General features: G+C 41.4%; 1 protein-coding gene across 4 annotated transcripts in view; it reads right to left on the bottom strand.

Moving 5' to 3' along the window:
- Positions 1-20,963, bottom strand: part of THSD7B (thrombospondin type 1 domain containing 7B) — a 316,304-nt gene that overhangs the window by 186,509 nt on the left and 108,832 nt on the right. For all 4 annotated transcript variants that reach the window (XM_017830217.1, XM_017830220.1, XM_017830218.1 and 1 more), the window contains 2 exons: positions 11,752-12,003; positions 4,147-4,316 (listed from right to left, as the gene is read on the bottom strand). In XM_017830217.1, coding sequence (XP_017685706.1) covers positions 4,147-4,316; positions 11,752-12,003 — 422 coding nt within the window. The remainder of the gene's footprint in view (positions 1-4,146; positions 4,317-11,751; positions 12,004-20,963) is intronic.

Here is a 20,963-nt window from a genome sequence, read left to right as displayed (position 1 = left end):
CAAAAATTAGTATAGGCTGGGGAACTACAGTGGAGTAAGTCAGTCAAGATAATATGTCTACTAACAGGGGAGGGCTGAATGTCTCTCAAAGGAAAGAGACTTCTGTAAGAAATAGCTTTGCAGGGTAACACTAAAAGGTATCCAAAAATAATGAAGGCACAACTATCTCACACACCTGCTATTGAAATTCAAGATCAAATAAAAATAAATATAAGGAGACAAATATGATGGAGACACTCATTAAGCAAAAAAACTGCAGACAAGACTTTAGAACCTCGTACAGGTATAAGAATTTTATGTGCATTTTCAGATGGAAAATAACAAGGATTAAAAAGATAGGAACCTGCAGTGATTTGCTGGTGAGAAGGTAATAAGAGATACATTTTATTAGCCAAGTTTACTATGCTGGGTAAACAATAAAGAGGATTCAAGGGAGAAGAGCATTTCACAAAAGTCTTTTCAGTCCTATAATTAAAACTTAAGCAGGCAGGCTGCAAAAAACATTATAAGAAAATTCTGAAAGTGAGAGGCAAATTGGATCTCATTCAAACAAGTAAGAAAGAAAAAATGTCAAGATATATAAGGCACAAATTTTATGAAAGAATGACAGGGCAGACAGATTCCCTAGTTAGAAAGCTGCAGAAAATATGGAGAGAACAGCAATCCCAGTCACTAGGGACAGCAGGCAACTAGTTCAGAGAAGAGAGGAAATGCTTCTGGTGGGTTTTATAAAGGCTGCCATCTCCAAGACTACTGATAGAGAGTTACAGTTTCTAGATAAATCCAAAAAGGAAAATTTATCAGAAAACAAAAGGATACTATCTGGTCTTCAGAAGAGAAGGTAAAAAATTCCTGAGGAAGAAGATTAAATCTAGGAACCACATCTGTTTATTAACTGTTTGAACATAAACACAGACACCACTCCCAGACCCTAAGAGCAATTTAAATTCCCACATTATTGGAATCATTTATTGTGATTGAGAGGAGATTTGCATTGCCAAACTGGGAGAGGTTTCATGAACTGATCATTGCATAATATTCTTCCCCACTTGTACCAAATGTCTTTTTTGTTGGTACCCTGGGGATTGCTAGACAGTGATGTTCACCCAGATCAACTAAAATTTATTGTGGGGAAACACATTTCAGGTAAAATTCTGTAAAATCAACAGTCACAAAAATCCTACCTCTTTTTGTAAGCCCACTTGCAAAAGAGAAGAAAACATGTGAGTCCCATGGTGGCAGTGTCTTGCTTTGAAAATAAATTGAGGGTCTGCCTTTCTACTTTATTTAAAAGAGCTTCCACATGAGTGAAGAGGTAAAAAGAAGGGTAACCACCACCATGACTACAGTTTGGTCCAGACACAGGATGTCCAGGCACAGAGATTAGGGAGTATCCAGAATTGAAGGGCAGAAAGGACAGACTGGAGTTGTACTGTAGATACCTCATTTCCACATTCTACACTACTTTTTGTGCAAACTTTGTCTCTTCCTTAAAAGCAATATCATTTCCAACATGCAAATTTGCTACTTCCATCTCTGGATATCAAAAGAATAACGATAAACTTGAAGTATTAGATGACGACCTCTCTGTGAAAATTGAGGGTTATAAATTTAAATGTGTTAAAATTCAATGAGATACTTTAAGAAAACACAAAGATCTGTTTAAAGCTAATCATGGTAAAGTTCAGTCTAAATTAACAAAAGCCTCACAGTGAGCAGAGATGTGGAGTTCCCTTTACCTGTTTACCAACTGCTCACTGACAGCTTCATCTAGATGGAACAATCTCAGCATGCAAGAATATTACCAAGGACTACAAAGACTGGAAGATATTCTGCCTCCAAACACTCCTTACCCAGGTTAAAAGTATGGGCTTCCTCCTTAAGGCCTAAAAAATATATAACTTCACTTGGATCAAGACAGGGATTTCTTAGTTAGGTCACCTCTTCGGGGAGAAAGATGTGAAATCTTATCAATGCACTTCTCAAAGTAATACCTAAATGAGAGTTTTCCATTACCAGTATCTTCGAGTTGGAATTTTATAATCAAAATACAGGAAGATTTCTGTAGACTTAACCTTCAGAATAACTGATATATAGGGACTCAAGAAAACAGGTGCTCTCTTTCCAAATACACACATTTTAATAAAGGAAGAAATAGATGGGAAGACTAAGCAAATGAAAAATGGGAGAGATATCCTTGGGGGATAAAAGAGCTTTGAGCAGTATGTATAAATACATCACAGATGGTACCTGTCTCCAACCAGGATTCTACATATTTTTCCAAGAATGCTGCTGGAGAGACCACAGGACAAAATCTTCTTTCACATATGTCATTGGGCCTAGGTCCAAATTCTCATTGGAAGTAACTAGAAGAATAACAACTGTGATGGATGGTAATATCCTATTAGACTCGCTTGTTTGATTCCTGAATGATCCCTCTAAGGACACTCAAGAGGTGAAGAAAGAAAAATTACTGTACTTTTGATGGTAGCAATTAGGCTCTATATTTGCTTATACATAGAGGATTAACTTCCTCATCTTCTCCTCATCACTGAGAAATTGGTACAATAAAATATGAGATGCCCTAGTGATGAATAAAAGTATTCTGTCAGTTGAGATTGCCAGAAGAAAAAAAGCCCAAATATATGTCATTCCTTATTTATTCAAAAAACAAAAATTGATCAGCTAGTACATGAGACACACTGAATATTACTGGCTAGGGAGGGATAACAGGGAAGGTTTTCCCTCTTTCTATTTGCATGTGACTGTGCTGCCAGTAGATGGGATTCTCACTTGCCAAGGACTTCTGTACATCTCCAGTACTGCTTTGAAACTACAGTAATAATTTATATCTTGTACAATTGCCCTGCATGTTCAATTTTTTTGCTTATATGAAATTATTTTTTTAAAAAAAGTTATAACTGTAAATACAAGGAAGAGGTATCCCAGTGCATTTGGGGTGTTTTTTTGTTGAGAAGAGGGCTTGCAACTTTTAAGTTGAACTGAACCTTGAACAAGGGGAAAACCTGCAGGTGATCACACAGTGGATATAGAGCACCACTTCTGTCACAAGATGTATTGGTATAAGGAATTCAGATGCACTCCTCTAATCCTCTAGGGTAATTCACAACACTGACAAAGAATAACGTGCGAATAAAGTCAGTTCAAACCTGTTGCTCACCAGCCTAACACAGAGTGGTCACATGGACCACAGAAGTGGTCAGCAGGATGAAGACAGTTAATAAATGTCCCACACCTCTCATCAACAGCACTTTTCTAGCTTTCAAAGCCCTGCACCACACACTTGTGCAGAACAGAGGCGTGTTGTGTTGGGAGAGCAAAGTGGTGCCAGATGTTTGGGAGAGGTGGAGCAGCCACTATGCATAAACTCAGAGTCTGTGTGGGATGCTGGGACACACACTGGGCATCCAGGAAACATTTGCTTTGCCTCTGTAAGTAAATAAATCTAAGATATCCTATTGTGTTGTTATTATCTTACATCTCTGCTCAAAAACACATTCCACAAGAGCACTACATCGAGTAAATAAAACAGCCTATGATGAATTATTCATGGTGAATCTGTAACTACTTATTATTCTTCTAAAAGAAATATAACTCACTTCCTGAGTCCAAAAACCTTCTGTTTGCTCAGAAGTTGTGACAATATTACAATATTACTTTTGCTTTCCCCTTCAAATCACAAGAAAGACTGTGTATCAGTCTGAAGCAGAGGCTAAAGCCACATCCCGAATGCAGTGTGACATCTTTTTTTATACCCTAAACCAGGACTACACGACAGATAAATGCATTCAGCTACCAAGGGGCTGGGCTACCTGATATATGAGAGAGGAAGAAAAGTCAACTCCAAGAAAAATTTAGTTCCTTCATCCTTTGTAACTCTCCCAGCACAAGCGAACAACAGAAGTGGCAGCAATTCATCCAAGAAGGGTGTGGCTCCTGGCACTTCCACGCAACACATCCTCCCTCTGATGCCAAGTAACACCTGCCTTGGAGAGCAGGGATACCAGGAGGGCATCAGCTACTCAAAGGCTACCAATGACTGCATGTTATCTCCTTATTTTCTTCCCCTGTTTCCTTACTCAGACCTACTTAGGTCAGCACTTGAGAGTGACCCCACACACGTACCTTCCTTCAGCCGGTGTGTCCCAAGCTCCATGGTGATCTGGACACAGTAGACCACCCGGGTTTGTAGGCCACCTCCACAAAGCCCTACGTGCCTGTGGTGGTGAGGGTCCTGCTGGCCAAGGAGGAGAGACACCTGGCAAGCTTTCCATTCAGAAGTTCTCCAGGCAAACCTTTGGAAATAAAACAGAACAGGTAAAGACAATGGGTAAGGGAGAGGTACTTTACTGGATGACAAAATATAATTGGTTTAATCCTTATAGCAGCACTTCCCTATCCAAAACAGGGAACGTTCTGAAACATTTTGAGCATTAAATTTACACAGGTTAAGTATTTGCTATGTGTCTGGTGCGCTTGTGTAAAACTTTTCCCAGAGCACCAATCTCCGAAGCGTTCTGAAACACTAAATCATCCTGACAACACCTTTGAGCAGGGTGTAAAAAAGGAGTGAAGATTAAGAGGTTTGATTAAGTGTGAAAACTAGTTTTCAGACATGTGGCTCCAACCACTAAACCACCCCTCTCTGCCAAGAGCTGAACACCTCACTCTGAAATGCACTTAATAGCTGAAATCCTGCATATGTCAGTGGAGCTCCAAGCACAGGTGGATTTTCTGTGGGGACAATTCCTTCAAGGGATTGCCTAAAGTAGCTCAGTAATTCCAGTTCTCAGAAGCTGTGATACACAGCAAGCTCTAGATAAAAATACTTTTATTCTACGTTCCACTCACAACTAAAGAGCATTAATGGTTCTCAAGTCAGGATAATGTTTTGGGGCACAGACAGGTGAATGCTGTGCAGACAATAGTTGTTGGTGTGTACCAGCTTAAATGCCAGGAAGAACTTAGTAAAACCGTAGGGAAAACGGTGTTGTGTATCCATGGAAAGTGAGAGTTATACCCCCATCGTGTCTGGAAATGCAGAGCATATTTCTAACATAACAGTTTTCACAGGCATAATTCACTTTGACTCATAGGTCACAGTATGAGGGGAGTAAATAAGAGCTCAAAGTCTTTCAGAGCTTCCTGAATGCAAATCTTAGGCAATATTGTTTTTATAACAATCTGTTCACACTTCTGCTGCTTTATTCCTCCACTCCTCTGAATTTCATAGTTTCCTCTTTTCCATACAATCTTTGGGGTTTGTGTAATGTAAACTATGTAAAATAATTTCCTTCTTTAATCCTCCAGACAAATGCTCTCTCTTCTTACAGCAGATCCACAGTTGTCAAAATTACGTGTGTTTGTTGGCTGCTGACTGATCTCTGGAAACTCAAACACAATGGGGTGTCTCTGCAGAAAAAGCCTTCCCATCTTAATTTCCTGTATTCTTCATGGCAAGTATATGTTCCTGACTACAGCTATGGCAAGGAAACATGCATTTCAAAATTACATGAAAAATAAATACATTAATTTGTCTGAGCACACATCAACGTTCTCTTAAACTTCTTATGTTGTAAGTATGGGCATAAAATGATTTCTAGCCACAAAGCACTTCTGAATTTTGTAACATACTCATGGAAAACATTTGTGAATGCTGTCAATTACTTTTCATTTACAGTTACTGTTTGGATGAGCTGTCATGCTCTCTTAAATAACACACAGCATAAGGTGCAAATCTGGATACACTCACAGGGTTTATCACCAACAGAGAAAACAATGAAGAACATACTTTTCACATGACCAGTATCAAATAGTTCAACTCCAATAATATATAAAGCACAGCCATGAATTTTTTCTTGTAGTAGTTCCTAATCCCATTTCTTGGGCCTGCAGTGTTAAATGCAACCTTCCCCTTACTATATAGGCAATGAAAAGTAAAGTGCTCTTCATCAAACACTGGATGAAGAGGATTCCTCCTCCACAGCACTTCAGGACATTGTGCTTTTCAGGTCTACACTTTCAAAACCAAAAGCTTACACAGAGAACACACACATCTTTCCGCAGCCATGGAAATAGTTCTTTTAAGGAAGCATTTATTGGAAAAAAAAACCTGACTAAAGAAAAACTCATTGTTAATATCTGGCTTAGGAAGTCAGCTGTGAACTCTGGATCCTAAAGCCTCATTTCCAGAGGTGTGAGCATCTGCTTCTCCTATTCGGCGTGAGCTGCGGGAGTTAACACCTAGGAAAATTAGGCCATCGGTGATTAAAATTATGCAAAATAACTAAATCTGAGCTCTGAGATAATTAAACTTCATCAGCTCCTGAATCTTAAAAAAAAAAAAATCCCTTTAGATATTCTCCCAGAGTAAGTGGATAGTGTGTTCCACTGCTGAGCAGTCCATAAGGAACAGCTATCGGAGCCCATGCGGTGCCTGTGCTGCTCTCACCAGCTCCAAGCCTCAGCCCCATCAGCCCATCTTGCTTTTTCCCAGCTGGACATGCCCTCAGCTGCATGGAATTTTCCTGTACCAAATCCTGATCTCCAAGCATTAAAAGTTTTTTTAAAACATTTTCACTGCCATTAAGAAGCCCACTACCCCAGAAATGTATCCAAGGGATTGCTGTCCCACTGAGTAGGAAACCCAACGCACGACCATTCCTGATGGACTTGGTGACCTTGGACAGTTCTTTGCAGGGTTTTAAGGAGCATGGCCAATACTTGGCATTCATTTGCCCACCTATGGACTACATTAAAGACAATGAGAGTTAACATTATTTAACAGAGAGAAACAGGCTGCATAATCTCTATTTATATTTAAACAGAGGCTTATTAATCGTCATTAGCTAAAAAAAATGAGATTACTGGTTGGAAAATACTTGGGGTGTTTTTTGACTTTGGCAAACTCTAGCAAATTATTAGCAAAATCCACAGTGAGTTCACATGACTGTAATTCCTCCAACTGATTGCAGATGACCAAAGCCACCAATAAACCATAACAAAATTGTGCTGTACCCATGTTAAACTGAAGGGTCAATCCATCCAGATACTCCATCCCCAGAGGGTGAGGATTATGGTAACTCAGGAATTAGGAGGAACATTACACACTGGGGTCAAAGCTGGTCAGCTCCAGTGTGCTCTTGTGATCTTTACTCCAAAACCTGTCACTGACAACAATTTCAGATGCCAATAGATTTAACATCTCATTTTAACTCCTACCAATCTCTCGTGAGACTGATGCAAACTTGGTATAGTTGCAGTCCTAGCTGTGACTCATTTACCTACAGACCTCTTACTATAGCTAAAATAACTCAGCCCTTCCCTTTGGCTTCCCAATAGGCTTGTTCCAGTTTTTGACAATACTGAGGTACAGGAAGTCCAGCTACTTCAAAGACAGACCCCACTGATGATGGTTAGATCAAGGTAACATCCCAAATGGGGAACTCCAGAATCCCCAGACAGCTGTATCACACTGCTTAAGAACACTGGCAAACAAAAAATGCTGGTTTAGGAACAACGAAGTTTGTGCTCGAGATATCCAGGAGGGAACTTGGCCAATAAAGCTGAACAGCTTTCACATTATAAGCAGTGCTCAGAATTTCCCTGCTAAAGAGTTAGCAGAAGAAGCAGAAGAGCAGGTCCTGCAAGTTTCTGTTCCAATCATGGCAAAAGTCTGCTCCTGTACTGTGACACCCACCTGCAACTGCAGGAGAAATCATCCAGCATGGAGATGGATAACCAAAGCTTCACCAGGGATCATTCCTGATCCAATGGGAGGCAACAAAGCTGGAGGTCACTGCTGCCTGCCCAAGACCAGCGATGGTCAAAGGGGTGAAGAGCAGTGTTGCTACCACTCCTGCAGTGTAGCTCCAGAGCCTAGCAGCACTACTCACTGCATTGCCACTCCAGTCTTTCCTACGTCACACTAATGTCTTGTCTTTAATTTGGGCATAATGAGCCTCATTTACAAAGTGACACTATCACACCTGTATCTCAGCAATAACCTCAAGTCTTTTTTTAAAAATCAGGTCTTAAAACTTTCCCATTTTCCATCATTTAACTTTTGAAAAGCTTTGAATTTCCAACAAAGCGAAGAGAGTTTTTTCTCTAAATCCCTGTCTTGTAACATGGCAACCACAAGCAAAATGAACGACATAAAGACATAATCATAATTCTGGAAAATCTATTTGTTCTCAGCAAACACGAAAGCTACACATCCAGGATAAGAAAGATATAAAACATTGCTCTAAAACCCATGACTCAGTGACAGTTATGCAACAAACAAGTGCTCAATATCTTTCCGATTTATAGTAACCTCTCGGTGTCTTTAGTCTACGGGACTTATGCTCTTAGTGTTTACACAAGTTTTATACCTGTATAAACCCATTCACTTTAATTGAAGTATCCCAAATTTATACCACAATAAAAGAAAACAGAATCACCTCCTATGTGTTTAAGCTTTTTAAGCACTTAATCCTTTCAGAGCAAATAACCAAAAGTAAAACAAAGCACAAAGCTCTGGAGTCTTACATGCAGTTAACGTGTTTTATTTTCTTGCATTTAAACTATTGATTACAGTAGCCTTTGTAAACTTCAGTCATAAAATTAAAAGCCCTTCCCATCTAACAGCAAATTTACAGCTTTGCCACCTACCTGTGATGGGATGTTTAACTTGAAGCCTTGCCATGGACATAAGAGATAATATTTAACAGAACAGTTCTGAGCCTTAAGGTATTTTTTTTTCCTCTCTGGATCCTTTTAGGAGCTGGAATATCATTTCACCCATCTCTCTCTGCTGAGTACAACTCTGCAAGTGCTACCTCTTTATCTGTTGCTTTTCCATGTGGGAGGATGTAGCCCACAACATATCCCTTCATTCACCCGTGGGGTGCTCTCTGCCCCTGCATTAAAGAACAGCCTCTAGAGAACCACGGGATCATCCAGTGGGTTGGGTTGGAAGGGATCTTATGGATTACCCAGTTCCAACTCCCCTGCCTCACACCAGGCTGCTAAAAGCACCATCCAACCTGGACTTCGACACTTTCAGGGATGGGACAGTCACAGTTTCTCTGGGCAACCTGTGCCAGGGCCTCAGCACTCTCACAGTGAAGAATTTCTTCCTAATATTCTCCCTAATATAATAAGAATTTGTTTGTAGTCCCCTTCCTTCTCCTGCTCAGAGGCTTGTTCTGCTTCTGGTCTGTGTCATTACCCATTTTCTTTGCTGTGCCTGCAGCACGCATTTGAAAATTCTTGCCCAAAGAATAAAGCTAAAGGAAAGGCTGCTTGTCTCAAAATAAACCAGAAATTAGCCTAGAGTGTATTTCCATGAACTGGAAAAGTAAATACAAGTCTCACCTTAAGAAATTTTAAGACTAATCTGATTAGTGAAACACAAGAAAGAAAAAAGGAATGGCTTGTGTTGAGACCAGACAAATGAAGGAAAGAGCCTTTTATTTCTGCTATAGAATCTCCTTAAACTCATCATCTTCTCGTAAGGGGAAGAAAGAAAAGATAACTGTTTGGTAAGCCCCAGCAAAGCCACAAATGAAGTGTCATATATTTAAGGAGGAAAAAAGCATAATCTTTCTAGGTATTACACTGCAAAGAGAATATGGTCAAATAAGGAGAACAGGAGCATCAAAGGCTTCTTACATTATTTCATAGGGATTAACACTCCATCCCTCTAGGGCTGAAAGCCACTGCTTTCCAATCTGAGCTACTGCCAGTAGCTTTGTCACCAGTTCCCAAAGAGCAACACCAAATCACCAGGCTGTAAACTGTAATATGGACCAATAGTATCCTTTACCAGCTGCTGACACCTAAGTAACATCTAAATTTTGAGTTTCTGTTCACTCACACAAAATTCTGGTCCCCACAGCCTTATGCCTGGTAAACCCCCAGCACATACTCAGTATTACAGATTCTCATTCTTGCTTGTTTCTGTATGTACTGAATTGAAAAATCAAAGTCTACTAACTAGGCACTACTGCAAAATTCTCCTCAACACTGCACAGTGTGAGAAGGTCATAGCCTACCGCCTGCATTTTGAGATATTACATCCCTAGAAATATCAATTAACTAAATACCAGAGTTGTGTTTTTTAATATTTTTAGCTAAGTGGCTCTATTAACCTGCAAGTTTAATGTTATTTTTCTGAGCTGGCACATTAGGCAGTTTATTCCTGCTCTTGCAGATACTGCCCTGGAGGTGTTGCCTCAAGGTATGGAGGCAGGGAAAGATGGGGAAGGTTTTAGAGTTCACAGAGTCACGAAAACCTGGGCACAGCAGCAATACACTGACAGAACAACAGGTTTCCTTCTACAGAAAGAGTGGCACCTCCAAAAATTTATCAGTGTTACGCAGATTCTCACCTTTTGGGTTCTCCTGTCTCTACACAGCCGTTTGCCCTTCAGTAAAGTGCAATGTCAAAAAGCAGAGGTGAGAAAGTGGGCACAGCCCCACGGCTGTTCGCTCCCTGATTAAGTATGGCAAAAGCATCAAACACTTTTGGGAGAAGACAACCCAGCCAGTCTCCCCCAATCAGGTGTCACTGCACCCACCCTCCTGCACAAAATCAGCAAGACAATGTGCTAATCTATTGTCTTTGAAATCGATGTGAGCTGGGGCAGGAGCAAAAATCACTCTCTAAGAGCCTTTTTCGGAGGATGTAATCAAGCAACAGAATATTTTTTTTTTTCATACTTCCTCTCTTCTGCTGGCAGGGTGCATAAAAATGATCAGCATTTGATTTTGAATGAGCACAATGATACAGAGACACTTTTACAGGTGATGCCTTCCTAAGAAATATATCTTGCAAAGGCTTTATCGAAGGTTTTGGCAGTGTCTGGCAAAGCCCCAGAAACTCATGACTTGAGCACTGAACAGATCTCCTATTAAACACACTCATGCACAGACAGGGAGATTTGTCTGAATGTATATAAAATTTTATCAATCCCAAAGTTTTTTACAATCAATCTGAAAACGTCACACAAAAAATCAAGCAATATTTTATTTGCTTTGCAAATCACACTATCAACCTCCCATACCAGCCTGGCCAAGCACAATGGTGTGGGTTTGCAGACCAGAAAGGGGAAATCCTCTCCTTCTGCCAGAACAAAGATTGCCACAAACCAAACAAGCTCTCAGGGATTGCAAAGTTTCCCATTTCAAGAAGTACCCAGAGGGAAGTTGAGTAAAGTCCAAGCTATTACCTCTGATCAGTTCCCATTTTCCTCAAGCAGGACTGGGATTTTTTTAAGGAGAGATGAAGAGGAATCATTAAATCTTATGTAAAAATTAAAATTTCAAAGCCATTAAAAGCACAGCCATAGAGACCTGCCCAGTCTCTGTGCGGCTCAGGAAAGTCTCTGAAACAGCAATCAGTACCAAAGCTCCTTCAGACAACAAGAGTCTCTGCTCCCAGTTTTTAAAATATGAAAATATAAACTGTAGTGGATGTAATTTAAATTCATTTCTATATATAACTGTAATTATTGTAATAGCAATAACAACAATAGAAGCAATTACAAGAACATTACTAACAATAAATAACACCACTAATCATAGTTAACAATGATCAAATCAATGATGTCTTAGACACAGAAAGCACAACACACAACCCTCTCCGTGCACAAACCGAGCAATGAGGATCTGCTTTGCACGAGGCAAGTCAGCAAACAGGGGCTTCTTTACTTCCAAAAACTGGGCTAAAAGCTCTCACCATACCTGGGGCAGGGCTGCAGCAGCTCCTTCCCTCCCACGCTGCAGGCTTCCCTCTCTTCCAGCTCCGGGCACGGCTTCCCAGCGCCCACAGGCACGCTCCGCACGCTGCGGCGCCGGCTCCGGAATCCTGGGGTGGGATCTCCCCAGCTGCAGGTCCGTGAGCAGGAGCTCCACGGGGACCACTCGGATGTTTCACAGTCTTTAGGGATGACACAGGACTTGGCGGTCACAGGGACGGGATCCTGCAGGCAGAGGCTGCGACAAGAACACAGTACAACAGCTGAGAAGGTCTTGCTTAAAAAATTCCTTTCTTCTTTTTCAAGCCAAACCCCCAAAGAAGAAATCCATGGCCATTTTGGGCAAATCAGAAGATCTGCATCAACAGGAATAAAATGAAAGTCAGAGGAGCTCCAATGCAGTGCACATAACACATTTCCAGCAAGCTCTGGGTGCAATGTTTCAGGACAAGTAGTTTGTAAATAATATATCTCATTTATTTTGGGTTAAACAGATGAGAAAGGCATTGTATTTGCTCCTCTGTAGTTAGAATTTCACAGTTTATCCAGAATGGACAACAAAACGCAAGCTCAAGAGAAATAATGCCACTGGTAACCATTCCCACACCCCATACACGGGATGAGATATCCTCTATCCATCCGTCCAACCAGGAGTCAGCACGTCCTGCTGAGAAACTCTGCTCTTTAAAAAAAAAATTAGTCCCACACTAATAAGAATGGTGTCAGTTCTGTGAGACTCTTATCAAACACATGCTGTCAAACAAGGTTAGAGGGTTTTCAAACCTGACAAACCACCGGAGACCCAGGAATGCTGCAACTGGGGCTATATTTTGGGACTCAATTACTCCTGATGACATCAGGACACGATCTCATTCACTCTGCAGCACATCGAGACACCACACAAGGCCCAATATAGTAGGAAACCAAATTCTAAGAGCTGCCAACTCTTGAGATTTGGTATCGAGATACAAAGTCCCAGAATAACATTTTTAAGAGTTCCAAGGTTACGATAAATTTTCACAATATAGAAAAGTATGGCAAATGCAGCAAATACTTTTGGGAGAAGACAACCCTGCAGACTAAGGACACCATCCTTCCTTGCTCCTTTGTTTCTGTCTCAGCCAGCTGATGGCTCTCATGCCCAGAGGGTGCTGGGGGAGACCCCAGAGAGCACGGCTGTGGCTGCTCCACCTCACCCTGGCCAGAGACCAACTAAAGGGGTTGGTCCATCCCTGGAAGTGTTCGAGGCCAGATTGGATGGGGCCTTGAGCAACCTGGTCTAGTAGAAGATGTCCCTGCCCATGGCAGGGGGGTTGGAACTAGATGATCTTTAAGATCCCATCCAACCCAAACAATTCTGTGACTCTAGAAGGTAACCTCTCCTCCCCCAAAATGGGAGAAAAGCCTTTCTTGTCTCAAAAACCTTGGATAGCTGAGGTAGCAGAGCACAAAAGGATACACGGAAGGAGGACTGAGGGATGTATGAGCAGAGATACCACTGAAGCATCATGGAGGACAGGACAGGGCAGATAGAGACGAAAACCAGAAAAAAGAAATCATCAGGAAAAAAGAAAACAAGATTTTCTGACTTCTGCATAGTATTATACAGATCATGCAAACTGGTCTCTGAAATTAAGAGCACACATGATGAAGTCAGTGTGAACTCTAAATTTGTCTTCTCCGGCCTCCAGTTACTTGTGGTCAAGCTTTTGCCAACTGTAAGGAGCAAATACAGGTACACTTAAAAGGTGTGAAATCCAGAGCTGCTGCCAGGAAACCAGCCATTACCTCCCTTGTTACTACTTACAGCACAGTTTGACCAACCTAACTCCTTCCAAAGAAAATAGACTGGGGCAATCATTTCAGAATTGCCAGGCAGCCTCACAGGCAGGAGCAGAGAAGATAAAGGACATTCACTCGCTTCTCCAGCCTACAAATTGGTCCCCTTTTCACAAAGGTCAATAGGAATATTCCCACTGATACACATCAAGTTTGACTAGAACCTCAACCACCTGCAAAATATAGCATTTAGTGGCTTATATTTGTACTCCAATGTAAAAAAAGAAAAAAGCATAACAACTTTTGGTCTTAATGTCTTCACCCAGAATAAAACTCATTTATCTCACAGGTGCTATGAGCATGAATTTACTGAGGTTTATTTAAACAACTTCATAAAGTACAAACAGCCTGTGATGTTCATAGACCCCTCAAAATAAAAATATTCTTGCTTACAATTTAAAAACATGTCTCATTCCCCTGTTACAAGTCAAATGCAACTGACTGCAAAGCTGTCTCTGGAACAAAACATCAGCTCTGTGGAACCAAGGACTGAAAAGTATTAATCATTATACATGTACTTACTAACCAAGGGATTTTGAGTCTTTTTTTTGGAACATTAGGTTAGGTGCAGCCACATGAATGGTCACCTTATTTCCTTTTCAATATTTTTTTTAACAGATGTGTCACTAGTGCCACAAACACTAACAAGAAAGAATAATTCCTGATTTTGAGTAGATCAAACAGCAGCACAGACAAAACACTGCCCTAACTGATGATACCAGAAAACTCAAGTTTATCTAAGAACATAGCACAGAGGGTAACTGATCTCACATTTTAAAGTGTGATCAAAACTCCCCACTCAGATACCAGTGCGAAAACCCAAATCCATTTTTGGGGTTGCACCACTGCAAAGGAGATTTAAGTCTTGCTTGATCTTTACTGAAGCACTGAACAAAATGAAGCCTTTAAAAATCTGGTTTGGGGTCTTCTTTGAAATGTACATTGCTAGTCCCAATTCTTAGCCAGACAATATCTCTCCTAATGGATTCAAACCTACGCTGACCCTGCAGCTGCAAAAGCCACCCCTGTAGAGAAATCATCCCTGCACTGGCAAAAGCCTTTGCCAAGGGCTGAATAGCTGTTTCTGTCCCTGAAAATCTCTCCACTGCTCCTGCTACAAAATAAGAGGGTAACTTTGTTGACCTCCAGGTGAATAAGACAGGGAGCTGGCAATTTCCATCCTGCTCAAGTAGGCTTTTGAGGGAGAATTACAAGCAACTGCCTAACAGAAAGAAAATTAATTAACTTGTACCTACTCATTCAGAGCGTCCAAGTCAAATTAATTGTGACACCAAGCAACACAAAGACAAATGTAAAAACACTCTTTTGCATGAAATTCAGACACAGCCTTTCATGTCGCAGATGTATTTAGGACAATCTAACGCAGATAAAACCCAGACATGTGAGACACTCGCTGACCTGAGGCTGCAAACGAGACACATATTTGTGCTGCTGTGGCTGTGTCCAAACCAGCAGGGAGAGGAAGGAGGTCCTGGGGGCAGGAGGTACTACAAGAGCCCTGTTCTCAAACTAATTTTCCATGTATTAATGTCTCTGGTTAGATCTTCTACTTGGGAGTCGATCTGGGAACTGTGACATAATAGGGTACTTACACTACTGATGCTTTATTCTGTGTTATGCACTTGGATTGACACTGTAGCACTACAGGAATTGTTTCCCTGTGTCGCGGTGCCTGCGGTGCAGGATGGATCCATTAGTCAGCAGCAGCACGGAGCCTCAAGTGGCAGAGTGCCCTCTTAGCCTCTTGTGTATTGAAGGGGAATAAACCACTTATTAAAAAACCACAAAACACTCGACCAAGGGAAACCTACTCATGCCTCTTTTACACTTGCACAGTCCTGGAGCTACACACAGAAGAGCAGAGAGGGGGAGGGAAAGCAGCTCCAGGTACCAACCACTCTGGCTGTGCAGCTCCACATCCCTCCAGGCTGTTCCCATGGAGCAGCTCTGCTCGTTTCCTCCATCTCCAGTCACACACACCCAGGAGACACAGTAATTGTGCAGCCCCAAGCTGAACCACACCACCCTTCTGCTCTGGACAAAAAGTAGTTCACCAAAAAATAGCACATTTCCCAGGAGCTCAGTGCCTTTGTGCTACATGCCCTACAGTCACAGAGCCGTCACATCCACTGCAAGGAAATGAGTGGGAACGTGTCTATCAGCTGGAAAAAGGAGAGAGACCATCCAGGAGCTGTGCATCACTAAATCAGGTTGGGCACAGCACAGAAATTACCCCTGGTTTCCTCTCCCAACCGTACCAATGCAATTCCTCACATTACAGGATGAGGCAGGTGGTTATTGTTAAACCTTTTACACTGAAAGGATCATCTCCAAAATAATTTGACACACTAAGAAGCTGTCACCATGGCCATGCTGCTGGTACAAAGGCAGCACTAGGAGGGCAGGGTACCAGTTCTGCAGCCAGGCTCTCTCCCAGCAGCTCAGGAAGGCTCCTGGGAAGTACCTTGCCTGACTGGGGAATGTGTGTTCAAACCCATGTGCTGCAGAGCAAGACAATCCTGGAGTGAGATAAGCCACACTGATAACAACCCATTTCCATTTTTTCTCTTTTTTTATAATGGTCTCTATGCTGTAATCAAGGATCCAGCCCTACAGGCTGCTGGACTACACACTACCTGCTCTTTGCACTTGGCTAATAATATTAAGGTCTCATAATGGACACAATCTTGCCATGTTTCTAACAGCATCAAATAACTTTTTTCCCTTAGAAATTGGCAATCAATGTTAACAAGCATACTTTTGAGGATACCTAACGTATTTTAGGGACCTCCAGAGCTACCAGGGGTATTTTGGGTACTGGCAATACCATATACTCAGTCTGTGAAGCAGAAGTTTCTTTGGCAGAAGAAACACCAGCCCCTTCTGCACCAGGGTTGTGAAGATGGGGAATATTTGCCTGCCATACAACTGACCAAAGGGAAAGGGAGCTGGAGGTCCTATAATCCAAACAAAGATCAGTAAAGATGTCTAAGATTTGGTGTCTCCAAAACTTAATGCACCAGATCCTCTGCTTTAATTAAAAATAAATGCTGGCTTACATTTGCACTGCCCAGGCAGAGTCTCAAATCTTGGGGTTACAGAGGCAGCTGGATCCCATCACAGTTTGAGAACAGAGAAAAACACAGCCATTATTGGACACTATTTCAACAAGCATAGAATCAGAGAGCCATTAAGATTAGAAATGGCCTCTAAGATCGTCAAGTCCAACCATTAACCCAACACTGCCAGGTCCAACGCTAAACCATGTCCCCAAATGCCACACCCACATGGGTTTTGAACAATCCCTTCCAGGGATGATGATTCAACCACTTCCCTGGGCATCCTATTACAATGCCTGACCACCAAAAAGTTACTTATGGAAACGAAAAAGCCATCACTGCTCCTTTGTTTCACATGCTTTCAGTGAAAGCAAAGGAAATGACAGACAAAACTTTTGAAAAGAACACTAGAAAATAAAATCTCCTTCCTCTCCAACAGCTCTGGGAATTGTTTTGAAGCCTGAGCACTGAGGCTTGATTCCTACATCTGCCAGGAGGAACGTGAACATAAAACTCCTCTCCCAGATCGGAATCATAACCATCAAATAACGTATCACAGCACGGCATTTCCAGCTCTGGACTGCAGAATTTTGTATTCACCCAGAGAACAGAAGAATGTCAACACTGAAACTGCAAATATTTTTTTCCTAAAAATGTACATCAGCACAGTGGTTACGCACAATCCACTAGGAAATGGATAATGGAAATTTAAATTACAGAGGCAAACAAAAGAGTTGAATGCTGCTCCACCTCCGCCTTGACAGATGGGTTGTCCCTTGACTGAGTTTGACCTGAATTTTCACTTACAAAGGCAAAGCAAACAGAAACCCAAATCCAACTCTATTATATCACTGTTGTCATCTCAAATGTAAAATGAAGAGTTTAAGAAATATGTACCTAAAAGACTCCTAATCCAAATAATAATAATAAAAAAACCATAAAACTGTTTGATCCTGACTTTACCTTCTCAGTATGCTTAGTGAGCACACACATCAGGTTAGAAAATCAGGTTAAATTTATTTAGGACTTCAATGTCTAGCTATGGGCACTCATTTCACTAAACTGCAATTCAGTATCTAACCTGAATAACCTTTTTTCTTTAAAAAAAAAAAAAAAGAAACAAACTCAAGTGCCTTTGCCTCACTATTCAGTACATTTTTACAACTCTAACAAGACAGGAAACCAAAACCAGCAGAATTTCTGGTACATTCATTCCTTGCAACTTTTTCAGAGATTTTTTTTTTTTTTTAATGCATGGAAGTGCTTATATTTGAATTTGTTACTGGATATGAGATTTAACACAAAATGGAAACATTTTTCTGAACTAAACTGAAATCTGAGTTCGATTGGAAATAGTATGAAAAAGAATTCCAGCTTTTAAAAAAAAAGTCTTTAAAAGCTTCAGATCAGATCCATCAAATCATCCTATTTTGATGTTATTCCTTTTACTTTCATGAATATAAGGTTTCTACACTGAAACCATTTCTGAGCAGAAGTGAACCTCTCTCAAGGTCTGTTGATGTTCTGCTGTTCAACTGCTGTCACTTTGGGTGTTTTCAGAAAGGTCTGTCGCTCCCTTTCCTTCTCCTTTGCCCCTTTTCCTTCCATTCTGCCAAATGCAGAACCTCCAGACTGAAAAGATGTTTCATCAAAAGCATCCCCAGTTCTGTTTCCCTGACACAGAACATCCAATCTTCCACATGCTCGTGCTCCTCTCCAAGTAATTCCTATTTACAGTTTTTACATTTAAAATTGCTGGATTTTTGCTTGCACCTTTAAGGCTGGTACAGACACACAGATCATCACAGGACCAATTATTTAAATTTAAAAAAGCGTCTTCCTTATAATGCAAAGGATTGTTCATCTCCTTCTGAGGGTTCACTGTAAAACCAAAGGGTCCCTTTTGCAGGGTTACATGGCAAACTTAAACGTCAGGCAGGGGCTTGGAACAAGATGGGCTTTAAGGTCCCTTCCATCCCAACCCATTCTGTGACTCTATGACTTATAAGAAGTGAATGCATTCAACCTTTCAGCCTTTAAAAAACAGCTTGCACCCAAGGCCACCAAAATCCAATTTTTGGCAAAAGACTGTTCTTTCCCGCCAAGGAGTGTACCCTGTATCCTCTCCCATCAGGGAGCAGAGCAGCTGCTGCTGCTCACTGGCCTCACCAGCTGCTCTACAGCCCTGAAATTAGACACCAGTAAATTAAACAACCTTGATAATAAACTGGGCATCTTTGCCACTGCATTATAAATCAGGAGGCAAGATGAGCATATGTTCCCTCTCCTTTTGAGGCCCTTGGCCAGCTGGGGGTGGTTTGCTGACCACTCCTGTTACCTGCCACTTTCCTGTGAAAATTGGGCAGTGGTGGAAGGCAGGCTGATGGCAGAGCCCTGGCAGACCAGCAGCTCAGAGCCCACTGTTAAAGCATGTCCTGGGATATCCCTGTCTCTTCCCTCAGTTTTCCACACATTTAATTTACACTGGTACTTACTCGGCAGTGACGGTAGAAATGGGAAACCTCGGCCAGGAAAATGCAGAAGCACAAACAAGGCACTTCTTTCCCGTTTTACAGCAGACACTTGGCTTCCTGCCAGACCCCACTACAGGGTGATGCAAATGCATTTACTCTTCTTTATCAGTAGCCAAAATACCATCGCTGTTGTACAGCAACATCTGTAAGATCAGACCTGTTCTTCAAAAGAATGGTAGCAAATACACTGCACAACAAAACGAGGAGAACACTACCAGGGGATGCTCAAAGGGAGTCACTGTCAAGGGTATTTGATGTCTGTGACACTCCAGCCCCGAGATTAAACACCAACCGGATTTTGGGCTGGATTTTTAGCTTTGAATTTTAGATCCAGAAAAAGAAAGGAAAAGTGTGTGACTAGTTGGACGTTGTAACATGACATGACCTTTCCTCCTCTACTCAATCAATGAGCTTTGCTCTTGTATTTGGAGTATAGAGTAAGGGATGGGTCAGGCTCAGCTCTGCAGTAAATCTGAGACACAAGCTCAGCAGAAAAAGACTGCCAGGAGGTGGCTAATGGAGCTGCACACTCCCCAAAAGGGGGTTAGATCAGCAAAAAACTCAGAAAGGAGCGAGGAAAAAGACAGCTAGATCAGGGATGGAGTCACTAAAACCAAAGCTCCCAGCACCCTCTCCACTGTCATCCAGAAACTGAATGTATAACACAGCAGAGAAAACATTTATAGAAAGTTTCCATACCCATTCTTACAAATATAGCAGTGAGAGTGTGAAGGTAGAGCGAGTGAAATTTTAACAAAAGCAAGATTCCCTTCCCAGAGCCTCTGATAAGGAATGAGATACAAGAGGCAGAACAGCTAACAAGTGTTAGCAGACATAAACCTGCTGGTAGTCACACAGCAGCATAAATCACAAGTGACTCCATTAAAGTCAAGCAGCTACATGAGCATAAAATCTGTATATTTAGAATCAGCATATATTTAGAGACGAGTAATAAAGTCAAGATGTTGGAAACTGCTGGAACAGTTCACAAAGCCTGACTTTTTCCAACTGACAAAAAAATAATCCTTCCCTGGCTACAAGTGTAACAGGAGCAGGTTAGAAAAGCGGTAGAATGTGTATTTTCACCTCAGTGTGTGTGCAAAACCACTGTGGACATTAACAGGGGTAGAGAATTGGACATAAAATCTCTGCCATTTAAGTTTGTGCAAGCGCCAGGAGCTATGGATTGATTTCTGCAAAATTCAGGAGCAGGATTTTTCAAGAACTTCCAATATTCTTGAAAAACAGAACACAAGAAGATCTCCAGCAATTTTGACTTTCTCAGAAGTCAATCAATTTTTCAGTCATCTGTAGCTACTGGCACCTGCCCAAATCCAACCTGGAGTCAAACGGTAGAGCCCAGATAGCTTAAATTCAAATGGGAGAAATACAGAGAATAAATCTTTCCATTACTTGTTGCATTTACTGTAACCTTCACATCTGAATTATAGCAAAGCAACCTACACAGTCTAAGAGAAATCATTAGATAAAACATTAGGTAAGGACAGAAATCAACAACCTCTACCAAAGACAGTCATACCAGTCACCTATCCTGTATCAGCACCCACGAGTTACACCCAGACAGGAAAGCTCCTCAGTAAGGACAACAATCATAGGTTTGCTCACTGATTTCTTTCCAAAATATACCTTCTAGCAAATTCCTCAGGCCAAACTTTTCGGACTTATTTTATACAGTGCTGATTTGTAAGAATGAGGGAGTTTAAGTTGGTGCAATTTTAGCCTCT

The sequence above is a fragment of the Lepidothrix coronata genome, unplaced genomic scaffold, assembly GCF_001604755.1.
Source record: "Lepidothrix coronata isolate B3197 unplaced genomic scaffold, Lepidothrix_coronata-1.0 Scaffold175, whole genome shotgun sequence".
NCBI classification, from domain to species: domain Eukaryota; kingdom Metazoa; phylum Chordata; class Aves; order Passeriformes; family Pipridae; genus Lepidothrix; species Lepidothrix coronata.
The sequence above is the reverse complement of the archived record's forward strand: the minus strand, read 5'-3'. Positions and strand labels throughout refer to the sequence as shown.